Source organism: Ricinus communis, chromosome 6, assembly GCF_019578655.1.
Source record: "Ricinus communis isolate WT05 ecotype wild-type chromosome 6, ASM1957865v1, whole genome shotgun sequence".
Classification (NCBI taxonomy): domain Eukaryota; kingdom Viridiplantae; phylum Streptophyta; class Magnoliopsida; order Malpighiales; family Euphorbiaceae; genus Ricinus; species Ricinus communis.
In genome coordinates, this window is record NC_063261.1 from 19,766,547 (window position 1) to 19,786,863 (window position 20,317).

Sequence of the window (20,317 nt, forward strand, 5' to 3'; positions counted from 1 at the left end):
AGGCCGAAGTCGCCGAAGATCCATGAGCTGCTGAAATAAAAGTCCTGCATGATCACGTAACACAAAACCAAAACCTGTTCTTCCATTGAAAGTCGCTGCATCCACATTATATTTTAGATATCCCAGTTGAGGTTTCTGCCAAGGGAGTAATGGGGATGAAGTGGCAGAAGAAGGCTGGTATGTCTCAGTAGCTGCTAGCCAGTTAGTAAATAAATTGAGTTCTCCTTGTAGGATCTGAGAGTTACCCTTGCGCTTACCTTCCCAAATCAATTCATTTCGGCTGGACCAAATGCTCCAACAAATCATTGCTGCCTTGCTAACATCTTAGGGCTTTTAGCATTTGATGGCACGTATTATGAAAATTTTGCTTAATTAGATTGGTTTCTCCTTGAACGTTAAATAGGATGTCAAGACATTTAATTTTCATGAAGGTTATCGACCATGTGGAGCTTGAATCAAGAATTATAGACCACAATTGCTTCCCAATCTGTTTGCAGATCTAATGGCTCTAACAGTTCTTTCTCACATGTTAGTTTTTGAGGCAGTGTTGTAGACAATGAAGTAGTCTATTCCTAAGCATTCTGGATGTTCACCTTGAAAGCCTCAATTTTAGATGGTTAAGTAGCTTACAGTAGGCCTAGAAAATGGCATTTGTATACTAACGATGGTTCGGAGATAAATGACTATAAGCATGGTGCCGGAGACTTTCATCAGATAGTGAAGGAAAAGAAAACAGTTTAACCTAAAAAGCTTTCTCGGGGCTTATTCAATAAACCTGTCTTCAGGCTACTCTGTCGTCGTTAGACTCGAAATCAATGCAAAGCTGAAGGTGGGTGCATCAACTTTTAGCAGATGTTGCTGATTTGCTAAATTATAGGTATGGATGACTGGAAACGATTACACTGTAGAAATACACAACAAATGTTAATCCTGACAACTGAAAAGAAATGTTGAAAGTCATTGATGGTTAGATGGACAGATTGAAGACTCTTATTTTGCATTTTCGTGGAGATATGGGATTAAAATAAGCAGAACTCGATGGGGGTGCAAAATTGCAGCACTGTAAAATTACAAACAACGGCACCATTTGATTCTTGATCTCTCAGAATAGTGCCCGCAAATCAACTCAAGACATCTTTCTTGGCCTACAGGAAGATGGTCTCTAATTCTCCTAGAAGGATGCAAAAAGAATTAAGATTTAAGCAGCAGATTTACTTCTTGTCACTCGGCCACCTACTCGTGTTTCCTGAGCTTTTGGTAGATTAGCTGGGGCTATTTTTGCTTCCTCTTTTTTCGATTCTAAATCTGATAACCGATCACCTGAATTATGCTTTCTCTTTCTAGATTTTGGGGTTTTAGAATTTTGTGCACAGCATTTCGGAATGCCCAACACCGTTTCCCTTGCATCTTCTACATAAATCTCCACCATGGCATCACCAATCTTAGGTGATTCCTCCCTCTGAGCTGCACTGTCAATAGCAGCTCCACTAACTGTTTCAGGTGCTGATTCAAGCAGTATTGTAGTTGTTTTAGACACGGGAGAATTGTTTTCTGGAGTTTTTCCAATTCTATTTGCATCCATAGATGATGAATGGTTGAAGCTCCACCGAGCATTCTCAAACCACTTGGTAACCTGCAAAATACAACTACTTTTGGATAAGAAGAACAAGAAACAATTTTCGCTAAACCCAAAAAGAGAAGAAAGGTTATTTTAAGAAGGGATAATGATTTCAGGAAATCTAAAGAAATTCCAGGACTTAGGACTCCTGATATCATTATCCTTCAAAGAAAGAATGTTTCAGCTTCACAGTCAATAACAACAAGGTATCACCTGCTGGTATGTGATTCCTAGCTCTTCCGCCAGATGTTCTTTTCTATCGCGGTCAGGATATTGATTTTCCTTAAAGGATCTGTAGAGGCCCTGCATTGCAAATGGCCATCAACCAAAACTCTAACATGCCTAAACAATATCACAAAGAAAGGGATGAAGTTTCATGTTATAATAGTAACTCTTTCTACTGACACCCAAACTAGAATAATGGGCCAGGCACAACATATAATATCAAGGAATCTACTTATTAACAAAATCAGGAGCTACAAACATAGGACACAAAACAAAAATACCTTTGTCACAGTTTCACCGAGTCTTCTATATCCAGATGGCCTAACTGTTTTGCCACAGGAACTGGATGGAGAAGTGCCTTCGTGTGCTTTAGTTGGTGTAATGCTTGTATTTTCAGAAATAAGCCTTTGACGACTTCTCTTTGGTACATACTCGGTCTCCTTTAGGTCTTGCTTTCCTGTATCAGTCACAGAAGCATTTCCATTAGCTGATCCCAAAGCAGCTTGTGTGCTTTTCCTCCTCTTCACCGCTCCCACGTCATCAGTGAAATCTTCATCATCACTCGAGTCAGAAGAAACATTTCCATATGTTTCCTTCATAGAAACGGACCCAAACAAGATAAAAAAACCAGAGAGAAGAAAAGAACAGAAAAACAATTTCTCAGACACTTTAGGACTAGAAGTCATAGCAAAAAGATCTCCACAGACAAAACAGTACGTATAAAAGAAAGCGGTCAAAACCTCACGTGAATACAACTAATCCACATGTTTTTCATTTCAACCTAGGCATTAGAGGTCAACAGAATCCTTATCATCTGACCAGGCATTGGGACATTATATTATTTATAGAAAAGAACTCGACTGAGAAACTGTCTTCATTGCTTTATGATCCATAGAGCAGGACTGTGATAGGTGTACTGCATGGTACAAAGCTGTTTATTTTGTGAGCATACACAAAATGTTGAATACGAACATGGACCAAATTTAGTTGTAAGCATTGTCATTATTTTTGCTGCTTATAACAATATATTCTACACGAACACATTATAGAGTAGAAATATGTAAGAGTGTGTGTGTGTGTGTGTGTGTGTGTGTGTGAGAGAGAGAGAGAGAGAGAGAGAGTGTTAAAAACTGTAGTTCATATTAACGCTGAATTAATTAGATTTTCCTCACTTCTCAACAATACGGACGGAACACTATTTTTATCAGAAAATTAAAATCTAATTATAATAAATTGATAATGCTTAAAATAGTTATATACTTGAATAAAAAGGGAGTTGACACATATGAATGGAACAGAGAACCAAATAAAAATATAAGATGAATGGGAACTTACATCATACAGTTTTTTGTAGTCCAATCTCTCAACATTTCTCTTCCCAGAAATGGGTGCAGAACCATCTTGGCTAGGATTTGGCTCTTCTATGGATAATAGCTCACTCTGTAAAGATTGCTTCTTCTTTCGACCACGTTTAGATCCTTCTTTAGTAGAATCTCCTCGAGTTCCAACAGAGATGCGCCTTTCATCTTCTCCAGATAACTCATTATTATCAAGGGTAGCAGCAAGATCCTCAGAATCAGAAGTAAAATCAGAACTTGAACTTTCCTCCTTCACAATGTCATCAAGATCTGGAGCATCAGGATCATAGTCATCATCCCCTGAATCTTCAGAAGAAAGCCCCAACTGCTGTTTATCACCAGGCGGAGCCTCTAATTCATCAGACGTGAAGTCAGAGTCATCGGAGTCATCAGAGCTTGATTCGTCTCCCTGACTCTTCTCATCAATTTCTGGAATGTCAGGGTCATAATCATTGTCATCAGAATCATCTGAAGGCGGTCCAAAGTTCTGGTCTGGATTTTGTCCAGGTGCTGCAGCCTCAGGGAAAACCTTCTGCGCATCAGACATGAGTATGAAAGGAATAACAGAGTCAATGAGCGTGCAAAGGAACAAATGAACAAGACTGGAGACTATCGTTTACCTCCCAGCTGTCACTGATGGAAATATTTGTTCCTTGAGATTCATTAAGCAGGTCAATGCAATCAACTTTGCAATCACATCCAGGGCATAACCAACCTTGGTCATCCGGAGGAACTGTATGCCACAAGAAAAGGAAAATAAAAAAGGTTAAGAAGGCATATTTTGATAAAAAAGACACTTAACAGCCATCATCTCAACTTATTGCTAGCAGGTTGGCAAATAGGATTTACTGTCTTCTTTTAATAACGGTGGCACTAAACAATACTGATGGAACCCACGATCACAGGCACCATCACAAAGTATAATATCATTATCAGCAGTCAAGTCTTTGGATCCACATTTTGCACAAAAAATCTGCCACAAAAGAATTACTTGTCTAAGCATTAAAATTATCAATAGACACCCATTATCAAAAGCAAAAGAACCATCCTATAGAGTAAGAATCTACGGAATAGTGCATATAAGAATTTGGTTAATAAGATAAATAATTTTTTTTTAAATGTTCGCCTACATCTTCACTGCTAATCTGTCCATCAGAGTCGAATAATGATTCTGGGAATCTTCCTTCACCGCATAGTGAATCAATACGTTGAAATAAATCCCTTATTTTTGATTTGCGTCGAAGAATTTCAGATGTGGCTCTTTGAAGCTCCTTCTCGGGCTTTAACTTCTCTAAGCTGCAAAATCATAAAAATGGCAATGCAAATTAATGGCCAGTCAAACATACAATGGATGCATACACACAAGAATACACGAATAGGAGAGGACAAACTAAGAAGAGGAAGCAAGGTTTATCTGGCCTTAAGGCTAACCCAAACTGGATTGAATTGAAACTTTCCTCATCAAATACACTATAATTGATAATTAGTGAACATTCCAAACCAAATGACAGAGTCTGTTAGCATAAAGACAGTTGGTGGTGGCATCAGTCAATAATGAAACTTGAGAAATAGAGCAGGCATGTTTCTCAGAACCAAATATTGTCCTAGAGTGATGATTTCCTTTTCAATACTACATACTTATTGTCTCATTTCCACCCGTGGGTTTCATCCCATAGTAAATAGAGGCGCTAGTGTCACACGTGTGTAGTTATAATCAGATTAACTGGACTCTTGGGACAGACTATTTAAAAATGAATTATTCTGTATTTAGGTCATCTCCAGAGAAAATTTGAATCAGCAGAAACTGGAGATCTATATAGTAGATACACTGAGTTCTCAAGAAAAGCTACTGCAAGGACTCATTTAAAGAAGTCAAAAGCTTGGCCTTTTTTTGGTAAATTGGAAAAAGAGAGTCCAAACTACAAAGAAATATGATGAAGAAAGAATCCAAACTACAAAAATATGATAAGTGAATTTAATTATTAATGCACTGATGATTGTTGGAGTTGAATGGTACAAAAAGGGTCTCCTAAAAGCCCTTTAGGTCATTTTTTTTTTTTTGCAGCAATAAGCTGATGGAAAACCCACATAAGCAACAGAATTAACTTTGATTAATGAAACTTCACTACAGTTGCAGACTACTTGCAAATTTCTACTACACACATCAGCAAGGTAAAAAATCAAACGACTGAGTGAAAATATAACTTAGAAAGAAAGTGGAAAAAGGAAAGAAAATCAAACTAATATAAATACATGATGATGAAAATTAACGTTTAGAAAGATGAAGTATCATGAAATGTGCCCATAACAGTAGGACAGTCCATGGAGTCTGCTTCTGGTTGATAGCCACAAGAATGATAATTCCCTGCCCTACCTAATAATATTTTTAGAGTTTTAGTTAAATAAATATACATACACATACATACATACATACATACATATATATATATATGTATGTATATTCCCCCTCAAAATATCAATTTGGTTAGTATCGCAGTGCAGTGCAATTTATGGTGGACTTATTATTCCAGCTTATTGTGTGCTCGATTAGGTCATATGTTCAATATTATGTAAAATTGTCAGAATATGAATTGAATGGCCAGCATCCATGAAGGCAGTTGACAGATAAACTTAGATTCAACTTCAAAATTGATAATTGAAAATTTTGATATGGAAAAAGGGAAGAGATACATGATAGATAGCTGATTCATTAGATAGATTCAAATTATATTTCCATCTTTTATATATACATTTCTAGCATGACCTTAGGGTTGGGTCTGTACAGTCACATTGGCTCTCTCTTTATGGTTATATCCCATTTCAAAAATTTTCCTGTTCTTCTTATAATAAATGGGATGCATCCTACATATGCATGTCAAATGATTCAACTGAATGTGGCAATTGCAAAGCAGTTAAAATAGGTAGAGTGGGTATATATGATTGATGGAAAGTAACAAAGGAGCCAAAGATAAAATTAGTATTCGAGTTCAGAATAGAAATACTTAAATCAAATGAAACAAAAAAAATAGTTACAGACAAAAAAATTAAATTATACGAAAACTTTAAGAAAGTGCACACCTTAGTCCTTTCCAGCCCTCGGCAGAATAAGCTGTAATCAAGCTTTGTTCATAGCCTATTCGATTCAATAAATATCTCAAATTCTTCCTGATTATTGAATATTCATCAGCTTCAACGCTCTTTCTTTCTCTCTTTTTCTTCTTTTTCCTTGTTTTCTCTACGTTGGAGCTAACATTAGGCAGGTTCGTACTGGATTCAGGAGCTTTGGGTTTCTCTTGTGATCTATACTGCATTACTCTATCACTTCTCCTCAAACATCTTAGCATATATTTTTTCCTTGATTTTGCAGTTGTTTTAACCCTGCGGCCCAATCGGCTAGAATTACTAACAGCATCTTTAGATAGTATTTCTGATTGTGTTCCATTCCAGTGTTTATCCTCAGCATCATGAGGTGGTCCTAATTTTTCACTAGCAGGAACTTTCATCTCATTGTTAGGAGGTGGCTCCATATGCCCAAGAGCACTCTTTGATGCATCTTGATGCAGTGGGTGCAAGGTTTCATTAACAGCAAAGGTCGATATCGCAGAATCATGTTGTACAATTCCAGAACCAAGTGAACCATTTCTTTTTGATTGTCCATTATGCACACTTACAGTACCACATTTAATATGTGTATCATCTGAAACAAATCCAAGTTTCTGATCTATAGCAGTTTTAGGACTTGTACTTGTATCTATCAAACTACTCTTGCATGCTTCTTCAGATGTTGGGACCAGATTTTCAGTAAGAGAACCTTTATTCACACCTTCAGAAGAGAGTTGCGACTGGGTAGCTACAGTACTGGTATCACCACATTCTGGCGTTTCTTCTGGTGTACTTTGTTTAGGGCATGAATAACTTTTTGTATGAGAACTTGCTTGTGATGAAGAAACACCCATGTGGTCAGCCTTGAACATTAAGTCTAATAGCAATATATATCAGCTCTCCTATTTACAATCAGTTTACCTCAATGCTAAATATAGATTTGAAAGGAGGTGCAACTTTCCATATGACTAACAATTAACATGTATCATGATACAACTATACCAACCTAAACTTACAGTCAAAAAAATTGGACATACAATTAAAAACCTGCCGTTGTCTTAGAAGGTTCTAACCCAAACCAAGCCTCACTAGGTTTAAGTAGTCTGGACACAAATGCACCATCCAAACTCCATACACCTGCAACATACATAAAACATCAGATATTTTCTAATTGTATTTAGTTGATGAAGCATGACAATAAATTTTTTCAAGAAAGAGAGAGGAGTCCACCTCAACAGGCCAACACAAAGAAGCAACATTCAAGAAAAAAGACATTGCAAATTTGCAAATGCAAAAAATGTAAAACCTAATGTAAATGGATGATGTTCAAGTCTTTCTTAACTCAATCCTCCAATCAAAACATCTTTGGTAGTATAATTTATTTATCATTTGAAACTAAAGCACTTATGATAACTACCAAACCCGCATGTTCGGCTATAAAGAAATCACTAGATGATAGATAAATTTTAGGCCACATCCTTAAAACCCTAAAAGTTGTTCTGCCAAAACTTTTTTTTTAAAAGAGAATGGGTCCATAGCTCAGCACATTCACTGGCAGAACCACAGCGGGGGTGATGGGGGCAAATGCCCCCTTTGGAGACGCATTTTGCCCCACCAGAGATTTTAATTTTGCTCCCACTAAATAACTTAAATTATTCTTTGATGCTTTTTTTATATTTTGTCCAAAAATTAATTAATTTGCTTCAAAATTATCTAGAGTTTATAATTATAATGATGAAAATCGACATAAAATTCACTCTTAAAGTTATTCCACTATAATTTTATTAAAATTAAAATTTGTAGTTTAACATTTATGTTTTTCTCTTGAAACCCATAAATTTCTCTAATCTCAATGTTATAGTATCTTGCTCATTTTATTTTATCAAAGTTTGAATTCTAAGGCTAAACTGCAAGCTAGAAAGATTGAATATGTCAACTTAGTTTGATAGATAAAACTATTTTGATTATATTATCTAATTGCTGAATCAACGTAAACATATCAATTTTAGAAATTACAAGAAAAATAAACCACTCATATACGTATGTACTCTAACTATTTTCTGATCCGCCAGTAACAACATTATACCCTAGATACAACAAAAAAAAATAGCTAATTTCCTGCAAGCAAGGTATAACGAAAACTATCTTTGACAATAGAAATGGCAACACATGCATGTCTTCATAGTCAAGAAAAGAAAGCTCATACATTTTTGTAGAAATCAAGCAAATTGATTGCATGATACCAAAACCCTACCTGCTCTACACATTACTTGGCAACAACATTTGCAAATAAATTCTATAACTATCAGTATTGACTTCGGAATTATGAATCTTAAAAATGCTCTGCCACAAGATTAATGAAAAAGTTAAAAGGAAAAACAACGTATAGATTTTACTTAGCTGAAACAACACCAACAATATCTTATTATAGCTAGCTTAAGCAAACAATTTATAGATTAATTATTAAATTCCCTCAACACATAGCAAGTTTTCTCCTTTTTTTTCCTTTCTTTTTTATGTTTGTGCAGCTTTACGAGGAGAAAAAAAAAAAAAAAAGCAAAGCAGAGAAAATAAAAAGAAAATGAAACGAGAACTGACCTTTATGCTGTTCGGCTATGGAGATTAAAATCTCTCGTAATCTCCGCAAGGAAGCCAGAAATGAAAATGGAGGTAAAATATTTTAGAGAAAAAAAAAAGAGAGAGTTTTTCTATTAAAAAAAAAAAGAGAAAAAAGAAAAGAAAAAGAAAGCGGTAGACAGTGTGAGTAGAAGCCTCTAAATCTGGGCCACCGTCGCTCTGCAGGGAAAGGATTCGGTTCCTGCTATTGTGCGCTTACAGTGTAGCTTTTCCCAATGCTCTCCCTGCGACTCTTGTCTGCACACGGGTTGGGCTGGGCTAGGATTTTGTTTCGGATAAAAAGAAAAAAGAAGAAGAGATTGGGCTGTTCTAAATATATGGGCTCCATGTGGGCTTATGTTTCAAGAGGCATATTTGGATTATATAGAAGAAGAATAATAACAAAAGCTTGGCAGTCACATTTTGGCCGTTCTTTTTCAGAAAAATAAAAAAAAAAATACTTTTTTTTTATTAAAATTACAGCATCATTTTTATTTTATTTTTACTGTATTAAAATATTAAAAATTCACAACTGAAACAGAACATTGGTTCATTTTTTATGATATGTCTCTCTTGATAGAAGAGAGTGTAAACAACCAGATTTATTCAAGAGTAATTGAGATAACCGGCTTTTTTGTTAGGGGGATCTTTCTGAGAGCTTAAAGACATGTGAAGAATAAATATAGCATAATATTCTGGAATCTTGAAGTATGGTATCTTTTCACAGTTTGTTATCATGTTTTCAGTCATTAACCTTCTATACTTCTTCAATATTAATACAAACGGATGGATATATCAATGAAAATATCTCACTTGGTTCAAAACCTCATATCTATAGAAAAATAATCTCCTCAAAATCATTCATAAAAATAAACTGTTCACAAACAATAACTTCAAAATACAGTTTCAATTATATTATAATAAAATAATAAAAAATAATCACACTGTATTTCTAAAAAAAATAATTTCTTAAAACATTTACACTATAAAAATAATATTCCTTATTAATTTTAAAATATGTCTCGTTTTTTTTATTTGGGTCTTATCTGTAAAGCATTTTGGTGCAATCCGAAAAGTAGGTGGTGAGGTTGGAGGTGCATGCTGCCACGTCCTGGAATTAGGACATTCGTCCATATAACTCTGTAGAGCCAAAGAAGGGAAGTGTTTCATGTGACATCAGTGGGTGATGGGTTCGAGAATCGCGTTAAGAGCGGAGCTACATTCAGACTAAGGTGGACGGTAGTCGGGTCGGTTAGAAAAAAAAAATATTTTTTATTTTTTTTAAGTTTGTCAATTTAATCTAGCTCCAAAATAATTTTAAAACAAGATATAATTAAAAATACCACTTTAGCTCTTGATAGTTTAATAATTGTTATTATAAAAATATATTTATAGTATAATATGATCTGATTAAATTTTTTGATTATGCTATTACCGCAACGAATATTAAAGTCACATATATTTATATTATGAGATAGTTTGTTAACGAGAAAAATAGAAAACAAAAAAGGAAAATGTTTGAGAGAAAAATAAGAAGAAAAATAACATAAAATTTAAGATATTACATTGTTATATTCATTTCGGTACCTCTCACTCTCACTTTCAAGACATAGCATATGCAATTACTTTTTTTTCAAATAAAACCATAGTGTAAAAATTCAAAAAATAAAGTAATGTGTCAAAGAATAGGAAAAGAAATACACAACTTCTCCATTCAACAAGAACAGAAATAATGGTGGAGAGAGGATTAATGATCCATTTAGAAGAGCAAATAAAGAGTCTAATTAAAATATTTAGCAACACAATCCGCCCTTAAATTTGAAGCCCTATTAATGTTTATATGCACAACTTTTTATTAAGGCGATATTAATCACCAAATATTTACTTAGGTGGTAAGAGCTCTTATTTTCCGGGATAAATTTCGAGTTTGAAACTCACATTTTCTTCTTTCTAAATTACAATTATTTAAAAGAATCGAGGCAATATTTGAAACAAAGAAAAAGAATTGGAGAAGGTTAGAAGAGGCTTAATGAAATTTCGCCTTATATTTGTGCCACCTTTGCTGTAGAGACATGGAATAAGTTGGGGTGGAGCTTTTTCTTCTTTTTCTTTTTTAGTTATGTTTTAAATTTGAAACTCACCGTTCGATTTAAATAAAAATAAAAATTATAAATATGTTCGTATTCAATTATAAATATATTTATGTTCAAGTTGAATATGAAAGAATCTCAATTCGTTTAAAATGGTTTAATTTTCTTTTCAATCTCACTTTGTTATTATGACAAGCCATTAATCATATAACTAATACTTTATTATTATAGTTTCAAAAAGAAAAAGAAAAAATACTTTATTTTTTTATGAGAATAGTTTTTCTTTTATGTTCTCCATCAAGATATGATTTCTAAGATTAGACCATAAGAAAATTATTTTGTTACATAAATTACATAAACCTGATATTAAAAGCTTATCCAAATGGTTAAGTAAATTAATGATGGCAAAAGGAAAGTGCCATGAAGGCTCTCTTCAGCACGTTTTTCATGAGATCAATTTCTGTAGCAACACAAAAAAAGTTGTAAGCACTTTTTCTTTTTGAAAATTCTGATGAATATGTAATTGAAAGCAAAGAACAGAAAAAATGATGAGAACTTGACTAGAATTTTACCCATATGGAAACTGAATTGAAGGCCAAGACCTTCAGTGCATTATTAGCATCAGTAATACCCTCTACCATAATCAATTATCACACCTTTTTTCCCATTTAATGTGAAGTGATGTTAATATGAAATATGGGATTTATTTATTAATTACAATATATAATATTATATATTTCATATATTAAATTTTGAAACTAATTAATTGAGAAATGAAAAATTATTAACTAGGAATGAAGTACCACCTCTTCAAATTACATATGCATAATGGTACCTCAGAGATAGTAAAAAATTTAGTTATTCCAAGCTGAATAATAAATATATTTTTATAATAATTATTTTTAAACTATTTTTTTGAGCTAAAGTTATATTTTTAAACTATAATTCTTTTAAAATTATTCTCGAACCAAAGTAAATTGATAGATTTAGAGATAAATATTTTTTTTTTCTGAAATATTCGAGACAACATCTTATTATAATTTTAATATAATTATATTTTGTTTAAAAAATAAATTAAATATATTCATACTCTTAGCCAAATAATAAGTGTGCGCATCAGTCAAAATATACTAGTAATCATGCATGTGCGGTCGTGTGTGGCAAACTTTGGGCATAGTTAATTAATATAAATGGTGGCTCAGAACACTTTGGCCAGGCAAGTAATTCAAAGTTGGTTGGCTAAAATTAGGGTTAAACAGGTAGCCTAAACTATCATGCAAAAACAGGAGAGACCCTAACTTAGGCTAAACATGGTCCCCCTGAGTTAACCCAATTTTGAGCAAACAATAAGTTAGTCATTGACAGCAAGATTGCCAATCTTGCTTGACTACAAACCAGGCAAGTCTACTTAATTGTTCATTACCAATGTACCTTTCTTCCAAAACACAACCTTATTATAAAGAAAAAAAAAGGGTACCAAAACTGCTCATGAAAAGTGGACAACTTGCTATGTTTATCAAAACTCAGCCCTTCAGGTTACTATCTCCACCATGCCCTTTTGCTTTAAAAGAGACCTCCAACATACTTTGTGGATTTTAGTATGTGTGTGTTTATATATGTATGTTGCAACCCACATGAAAGAACTTTCAAAGAAATTAAAACAAAAATTTTGGATGATCTATCTAATCATATAGCATTTAATGTCTTTGCTATTGTCAATCGAACGGATTAATGTTCAGCGTTAAAAAACAGATTTAGAATTTCTTTTAAATTTAATGGATTATTTTTTTTCACATCAAAATTATTTCTAAAAGTAAAAATATTAATTTATGTAATTTTTTCTAAAAAAATTTTAAAATTAAAAATAAAAATAAAAAACTTAAAAACTCAAGTTTATAAAGGAAGTTCAACTCAAATAATTACGTTTATAGAAAAATCAAATATCAAATACATATTAAAAGGAAATATTCTTATTAAGTTGGATCTCAAATATATTCATAAAATTGTTTATTTAATTACGTGATGAAAATATCTTATAAAGAAATGAATATCTGGCATATGCTCTGTTTTTGCTAAAAAAGAAAAAAAAAATCTAATTTTGAAAAGGAAAGATAATTCAATAATATACGTACAAGTTTGTGAGATGTGATTTAATGGTTAAGTAAGTAGCCTTCAAATGGATGCTTTGCTGAATGGCACATCAATCAATTATATCCACATATCCACTTTTCATGATAAATTGCTTAATAGCCAACTCTACTGTAACAAGTAATAGATATTTTTGCATTTATTATTATTATTATATTATGCTATTTATTGTTAGATATTTGTTATGATATATCTTTAGTCAATTATAAATTAAAGGTAAGATACATTATAAAATAATAAAATAATGAGAAAAATATATATATAATAATATTTTTTTTTATTAATACTCCATATATGAAAAATGTTTATATTGTGATAAATAAGTTCTGATTTTAATTTGGGTCAGTTGTAATCTCAGTTTAGACTAATTATAAAAATTACGGTTCTAATTTGAGCATATTATAAATAGGAATAAACTGTTTATTATAATAAGTTATAAATTTTTAAGTTTCACTTTAAAAAAATATTTCTTTATATAATAATATTTGTATTTATAACTTTAAAAAATATAATATTTCACGCTATATTTTATTTTACTATATTATTATTTTATCTCGTTAATCTTATTTAAATAATATAATATAGTTTTTATCAATTCATCAGCAAAAAAAATTATTAATTTTTAAATTTATATTAAATTATAATTTTTTTATAGTCATAAAATTTATTTAATTTTAAATACGAGTAAATGGAGACATAGATAAAAAGATTTTCCAAAAAACAATACCACTCTAAGTTGCCCGCCACTCTCTCTCTTTTTCTACCAAATTGTTTCTCGCAAATATCACAAATTCCTTATACATTCCCTCCAGCATTATATTTATTTTTATATTAAAAATATAATTTATTATCCACGTGCAGTATGCGTAATTTTAATAAATTATTATATAAAAAAAATAAAATAACAAATAATTTCAGCGTTATATAATAATATAAAATAAGATGGGAGACACTGTGTGGCACGATCAGATGAGGCCGAAACACATGTGATGAATCCTACACGTGTATATGAACATAGCACATGAAACACTTATAAAACTTGACTTGCCAAAATAAGTGCAGCTGCCGTTTAGTTAAGATATTTAGTCTTAATTGCCATAATTAATTTTGGTCATTACTTTCTTCTTCCACATTCTTTTGTCTCTTAAATTTGTATATCACTTTCGCCATTCATATTCATTTTCTAATTAGAGAAAAATAAGATGGTAAAAGCATTCCGTTTTTTCAGAAGTTATTATAATATATCGTGAGTGTGTATAATTATATAAATTTATAAAAATTTGATGCTATTTTATGAATAATAATTTATTGATATAATTAAATATAAATTAGTAAATTTTATAATATTTAATTATCAATTAGTCAAATATATTATTTTTATTTATTAAAAATTTTGATATATTTTTTAAAATTTAATCAATAATATTTGATAATAATGAGATTCACTCATATAATTTTGATTTATATAAATAATTAAAATTATATAAATTCATCGACAATCTAAATTAATAGAATGATATATAAAACTAATAAATTATTTAAAATAATACCGATTAATTGTTTATAATTAAAAAAAATAGACTTTATAAGAGAAAAATATCACAATGATACTTTAGCAAAATTTCATCTTTAATATTATTAAACAAACATTTGATAAATCAAACTTCACACACTTTTATTCCTAATTTTTTGGATTTGTTAAATAAACAATTATTATTAAAAGAAAAAGCTGTTTTTTCCTGTTACCTTTATTTGAATATTCTTTTGTTTCCATGATATACTTGTCAAAATTAAATCTAATTAAAAACTATTACTTTTTTTGCTTTATTTAATTTATAAATAAAAGTAAAAGAATCAGCAAATAAAAATATGTCTTTATGGTCATATTAAACCTATGAATATAAAGTTGTCTATCATCTTAGCCATCAATCATGCATGCAAATTAAACATTAAAAACATTATTAACAACTCGAACCTTGAATCATATAGACACTTCGTTTTAACTCCTTTGTAGCAGTCACCAATGGCTCTCTTTTTCCATAAATAGCTTCTTCTTTTTTTGTGTGTGCTGTTGTTCCCATTATAGCTATGTTCTAAGGCATTTTAAGTTCCTTCTATATCAAAATAAATTTAAAGATTTACCCTTGATTTATAGAAAGGGTCTTGATGTCAGACCATGCATCATTGGTATATGCTTTATTCAGCATTTGAAATATTTCCTAAGATGGCAAAGAGATACAAGAGAGTCTCTTCTGATGCCTCCTTCTGTGCTCTTAAACAGTTTTAATCTTAGAAATTGGAGTCTAAATCCAAAGATCATAGTTTATCTAATTTGGTACGTTCTATTTTTAATTGATTGAAAAATATTAAACGATTCAATTTAACTGTACCACATAAAATTATTTTTACAAAAACTACCCTTGATGTTTTATTAAGTAAAAGATAATTTTATAAAAATAATTATGCCACGTTAGCCGGGTAAAATATGTTACAAATAAATTTAACTTATGTAGCATTACTTTTATTAATTAGCTAGGAAGCTATTTTTGCATTCCTCAATAAACAATGATTTTCCCCTAATTTCAGAATCGATAAACTTCAAAGAAATGTTTATTTACTTCTTTTAAATAAAATTTTATATATAAAAAATTAGAGGTTTAACGGGGGTAGCTGCATAATAGGAATAATCATCTTTTTACCTTCGCTAATTATAAAAGTAAATTTCATCTAGTACAGAGAGTGCTCAATATTTCCACACCTTTCAAGAGCAATCACTCTTGAGCTAGGCGTCAAGTGTTGGAAATCAAATTTATTCATTTTATTACATGTATTTTAATATAAATCTCCAAATATCTAATTAAAGTTTCTAGTATTTTTTTTTTGTCTAGATAATTTTTTTTACATGGTACTGTCGGCATTTTGCTGTAATGATGAGGGAGAAAGCACATACTCATGACCTCAAAAGAAAGAAAAACATGGAAATAAGATGATAATTAATTTAGCATATGTCAAAAGACTATCATGTTTCCATTACATTGAAAGAAACATTCAGTAAACAAACATACTCATGGTCACATCATTTTCAACAATTGGTTAATTGAACCAAAATACAAACCCTGACCATGAAACATCCTAATCAAACTTACACTTTACCCTTTCTTCCAAATGCTACTCACTCCAAATTTCCACAAACATTACAAGAAAAAAGAAAAATACCATCAAGATTCTACAACTCTAAATATATATATATATATATATATATATATATATATTTATATATATTTGGCCAGCCATTGACATTTTTTTTAAATTTGGTCGGTGCCAAATATAAATCTCTATCATAATATTATATGTATCATCACCTTCTTTTTGGGGTCCAATGTGGCAAAGCTGGACTGAAATGCGTAGATACAACTCTAGAATCAAGCAACTCCATGATTGGTGTAAAATTCACACACCTGGGTACCTTGTACTGATTAATTGATGCCCCTCTTGATATTGCATAATCCATTAGCTCCTCAAATGTTCCATTTTTCACCACACGTATCTCCAGTGGACCTATTGAGTTACACTCCACCCGGCCTTGTCGATACACCGAGTTCAATGATTCTTCCATTGCATGGCAGCATTGACTCAGTACCTTCTCACTAGGCGAGTTAGCTGAGTCTTTGATCAGTAGCTCCCAGTATATCACGTAATGACCTGGGATTGTCTTTGTGTCGGCATAACTCGTGTACTCGACCACGCTCGTGTTGAATTCGCGCAAGAGTTGAGACGCGTTTTCCACTGCCTTTTGTAACTCTGCCTCATCGGTTTTGTCCGAGTCAATGCTGAGTAACACGTTCTTTCTCCTCACGAAATGGAACTGAGGAGCTGAGTTATGGAACCCGGTGACTCGGAGGATGTCACCGACTCGGTACCTGTATAAGCCTGCATATGTAGTTATGACGATCTCGTATTCTTTACCAACTACGACATCAACAAGGTCAACGAGTTTAGGCGGTGAGTCACGAGTCAACCCGGAACAGCTAGGTTCATGAGGTAAGAACTCGAAGTAGGCCATGTTGGGCATGATTGTATAGGAAACTTCTGACGGTTTGCACATTGGGTTCAAGTTTAACCCAAAGTAACATTCTGATGAGGCATACATGGTGCAAGCTAATGGCAACCCGCCACTGTAGTAATCAAGAGTAGGGATGTATTGAGACATGGCGCCAGTAACAATCACGTCAAGATATTTGGTATTCGGCCAAATTCTTGTAATGATCCCTTCCCAATTCTCTTTCGAACATTCGACTCTGATAAACTCTGCAAGCTCAGGACTTGGTTTCAGGACCTTGGCAATGCAGTCCCTGATAGAAGGATCAGTAACACGCTTATTCAGCGTTCCTGACATGATATCACGGGCCAATTCCTGCCAGTTAAGCTGAAGAAAGCTTATGGCACGAAGGAGACCAGACGCGAACACTGCACCAACCCTGAGCACTTGATGGCGCTCGAGAAGGCCACAAAGCATCTGGGAGTACATGCTTTGGAAGGAGTCAGGACAAAGAATAGACTCATTGGGACTAGTGTACACATTGTAGGGGTCATACGGACGAGTCTTGAAGTGGTCACTTTTGTAGTAGCTGGTCAGCACAGGACGTGCTAAGAGCCCACCTGGTGTTCTTGTTTCAGATTTCACAAACAAAAAGTACAAGCCTTTGCCTTTGTCCAACCCTGGCACGTACCTATTGGGCATAAAAAACCCAGTATTTATTAGTTATTAATTTTGATAGCTAAGTAGAACATGCATCATGTGGATCGAATTTAATGAAAAGAAGAGGATATACAAATTAAATCTAGAACGCGTTTCTTGGATTTCCTGAAATTAAGTAACTTACAGGTTCATCACTGGCATGAGTAGGCTATACAATAATTGGCGACGATCCAGCTCTTCTTTAATTGTTGGCATCAGTTTTCTTTCACCAGCTGATGTTCCAGAACTGTGTAATAACAAAAGAAACATCAGCTAGATAGCCCAACCCAAGAATCAAAATCTTTTATATGCATGGAATTCTATTCTACAAAGGAAAAAGAAAATGGATAAAACCAGAGTAATTATTTTACCTAGTGAGGAATTCAGAAATGGGGTGAGCTGACAAAATAGCAGAGCGATCCCCATTAGCAATACGTTGAATTTCAGGTTGAAGATCCTCATAGGTGACCATGGGTAGCTTCGACTTGAAGGTTTCGCGGTCGGTAGCTCCATCGAGATTGAATTTTTTCAAATACTCCACATCTTTGTTTCTGTTCAAGATTTCAGCCAACACCTTTTCTTGAACCAGGTCAGCATTTCTTGTCATTTCTTCTATCAACAGAAGAGCTTTGGCGTCCTTCTCGCATGCTGGAGGACCCAGTGGAGAAGAAAGAGTATTACCAACAGCCATTAAAGTATTAGATGTACTAGCTTGTGTTTTGAGGGTTTGAAGAATTACAGAAGAAAATTAAGGACGGAAAGAGCTAATAGCTTTCTGCAGGAGGAGAAGAAGAAGAAGAAGAAGAAGAAGAAGAAGTGTGTTTGCAGTGTGAGAAAGAATTGGCAGCCTTGTTGGGGTTTATATAGTGGAACTGGAAGAAAGTTCACTAGCTGTGCTATGCTGCCACGTCCTAGTCCACAAGAAGAGAGGGACCACTAAGTGTCTGTTTGGATGAGCTTTTAGCCCCATGGTTAAGCGGGTGCCTTTGAGGTGTTTGGCAATAGAAAATAGAAATAAAAAAATAAAAAATAAAAAACAAAAACTCCTTCAGCATTCAAAAATAATTATATATCAATTTCACAAGATAACAGATTATTTATAATTTGTCATCATATGGAAACTAATTATGTTGCTTTTTACAATACTGAAAATTTTGAAATTAATAATATAATATTTATTTATTAATTTAATAAAATAAGATATATTTAATATAAATAAATCATAATAATTTATTAACTGATAGTTAATAACCGGTGGTATAAACTTCCATCCAAACGAGGATTAAGCAAAAAGGAGGTTGGAAGGAAGCTAACGGGCGTGTATGGGGATGAAGGATTTGAGGAGGATAATGGAAAAGAAATAAAAACAAAAAACAAAAACTAACTCATGACATAATGTCCAAATAAATGCGGGAGAAACAGGGGACAAGGGTGGCCCATAACACGTATACATGGCACAAAATAAGGGAGCCATGTGGGGTTCGCATGCTGCCACATCAGCAAAGGCAAGCTAGTGTAATAGAATTAAGTCAGACTTCATGGATTGACTTGTCCACCCGCCTTACTTTGACCGATAATTTGGTGGTAAACATTTGTGTATTTAAATTTATTTTACTGTTTTACAGTTTAAATAAAGAGTTAATATAAACTTTTTATAATTTTTTTATACATATTATTTATCTAGCAGTAAGATATTATACACAAAAATTAGTTACAAAAGGATTATGTTTTTAATATATTTTTATTTAATATTTATAGTTTAATTAATTTAAAGTAGTCGGATATAACTCTTTTACGAATAATAATATTTTAAAATTTTATTTAAGGGAGATGAAACATTTAATATTTTATTTATAAAATTATTAAAATTTATATTAGATTTAAATTTTATTTTTATATTTAATAAATAAGTAATATTTTATTTTATTAGTCTAATATATTTGAAAAGTGATAAATAAATATATTATATTTTATTAAATCTGTGACTAATTTTATTAAATATGTTTTAAAATAAACAGATAAAAATTCATTAGTTGTTTTGTAATTAGTGAATTATATTATAATTAAATTATTTATTTTTTATTATTTATAATAAACAAAAAAAATATCTCATTTTTATTTATTTTTATTCACTTAAAAACAATAATTAGTAATAATAAAAAGAAGTAAAAAAATGTTATTATATGCATCACCCAACCACGCGGCTGCTTTTGGGGTCCAAGTGTCGGTCACTGATGGCGACGGGCTGCCGGCGGGTGCGGCAGTTTTCGCTGTTAGACTCGTGCACGTGAGACAGATGCCTAAACTTATGTTTTATATACAAATTCTAATTCTATTTTGCTAGTCTTACATAAAATAAAAAAATAAGAAATTAACGTAATGCAAATTGAATATTTTATCTTGTTCTACAGAAATAAGGGAA

At 32.3% G+C, this 20,317-nt stretch overlaps 2 protein-coding genes across 3 annotated transcripts; both read right to left on the reverse strand.

The window, feature by feature from the left end:
- Positions 1-978: 978 nt before the first annotated feature.
- LOC8267027 (homeobox protein HAT3.1) lies at positions 979-9,213 on the reverse strand. Of its 2 annotated transcripts, XM_015724392.3 has the most exons (10): positions 8,902-9,213; positions 7,341-7,440; positions 6,280-7,180; positions 4,332-4,497; positions 4,051-4,174; positions 3,822-3,934; positions 3,179-3,733; positions 2,125-2,436; positions 1,832-1,921; positions 979-1,633 (listed from the first exon to the last, which is right to left on the reverse strand). In XM_015724392.3, the coding sequence occupies exons 3-10, from the start codon at positions 7,173-7,175 to the stop codon at positions 1,199-1,201; spliced, it is 2,691 nt and encodes an 896-aa protein (XP_015579878.1). In that variant the 5' UTR covers positions 7,176-7,180; positions 7,341-7,440; positions 8,902-9,213; the 3' UTR covers positions 979-1,198. The 2 variants fall into 2 exon arrangements, with proteins under 2 accessions (XP_015579878.1, XP_002527467.1); XM_002527421.4 differs by having other exon boundaries at positions 6,280-7,440.
- Positions 9,214-16,163: 6,950 nt separating this feature from the next.
- LOC8272281 (probable indole-3-acetic acid-amido synthetase GH3.1) lies at positions 16,164-18,735 on the reverse strand. Its single transcript, XM_002527420.3, has 3 exons — positions 18,267-18,735; positions 18,041-18,142; positions 16,164-17,887 (listed from the first exon to the last, which is right to left on the reverse strand). Exons 1-3 carry the CDS (start codon positions 18,584-18,586, stop codon positions 16,516-16,518), a joined length of 1,794 nt encoding a protein of 597 aa, XP_002527466.1. The 5' UTR covers positions 18,587-18,735; the 3' UTR covers positions 16,164-16,515.
- Positions 18,736-20,317: the final 1,582 nt, after the last annotated feature.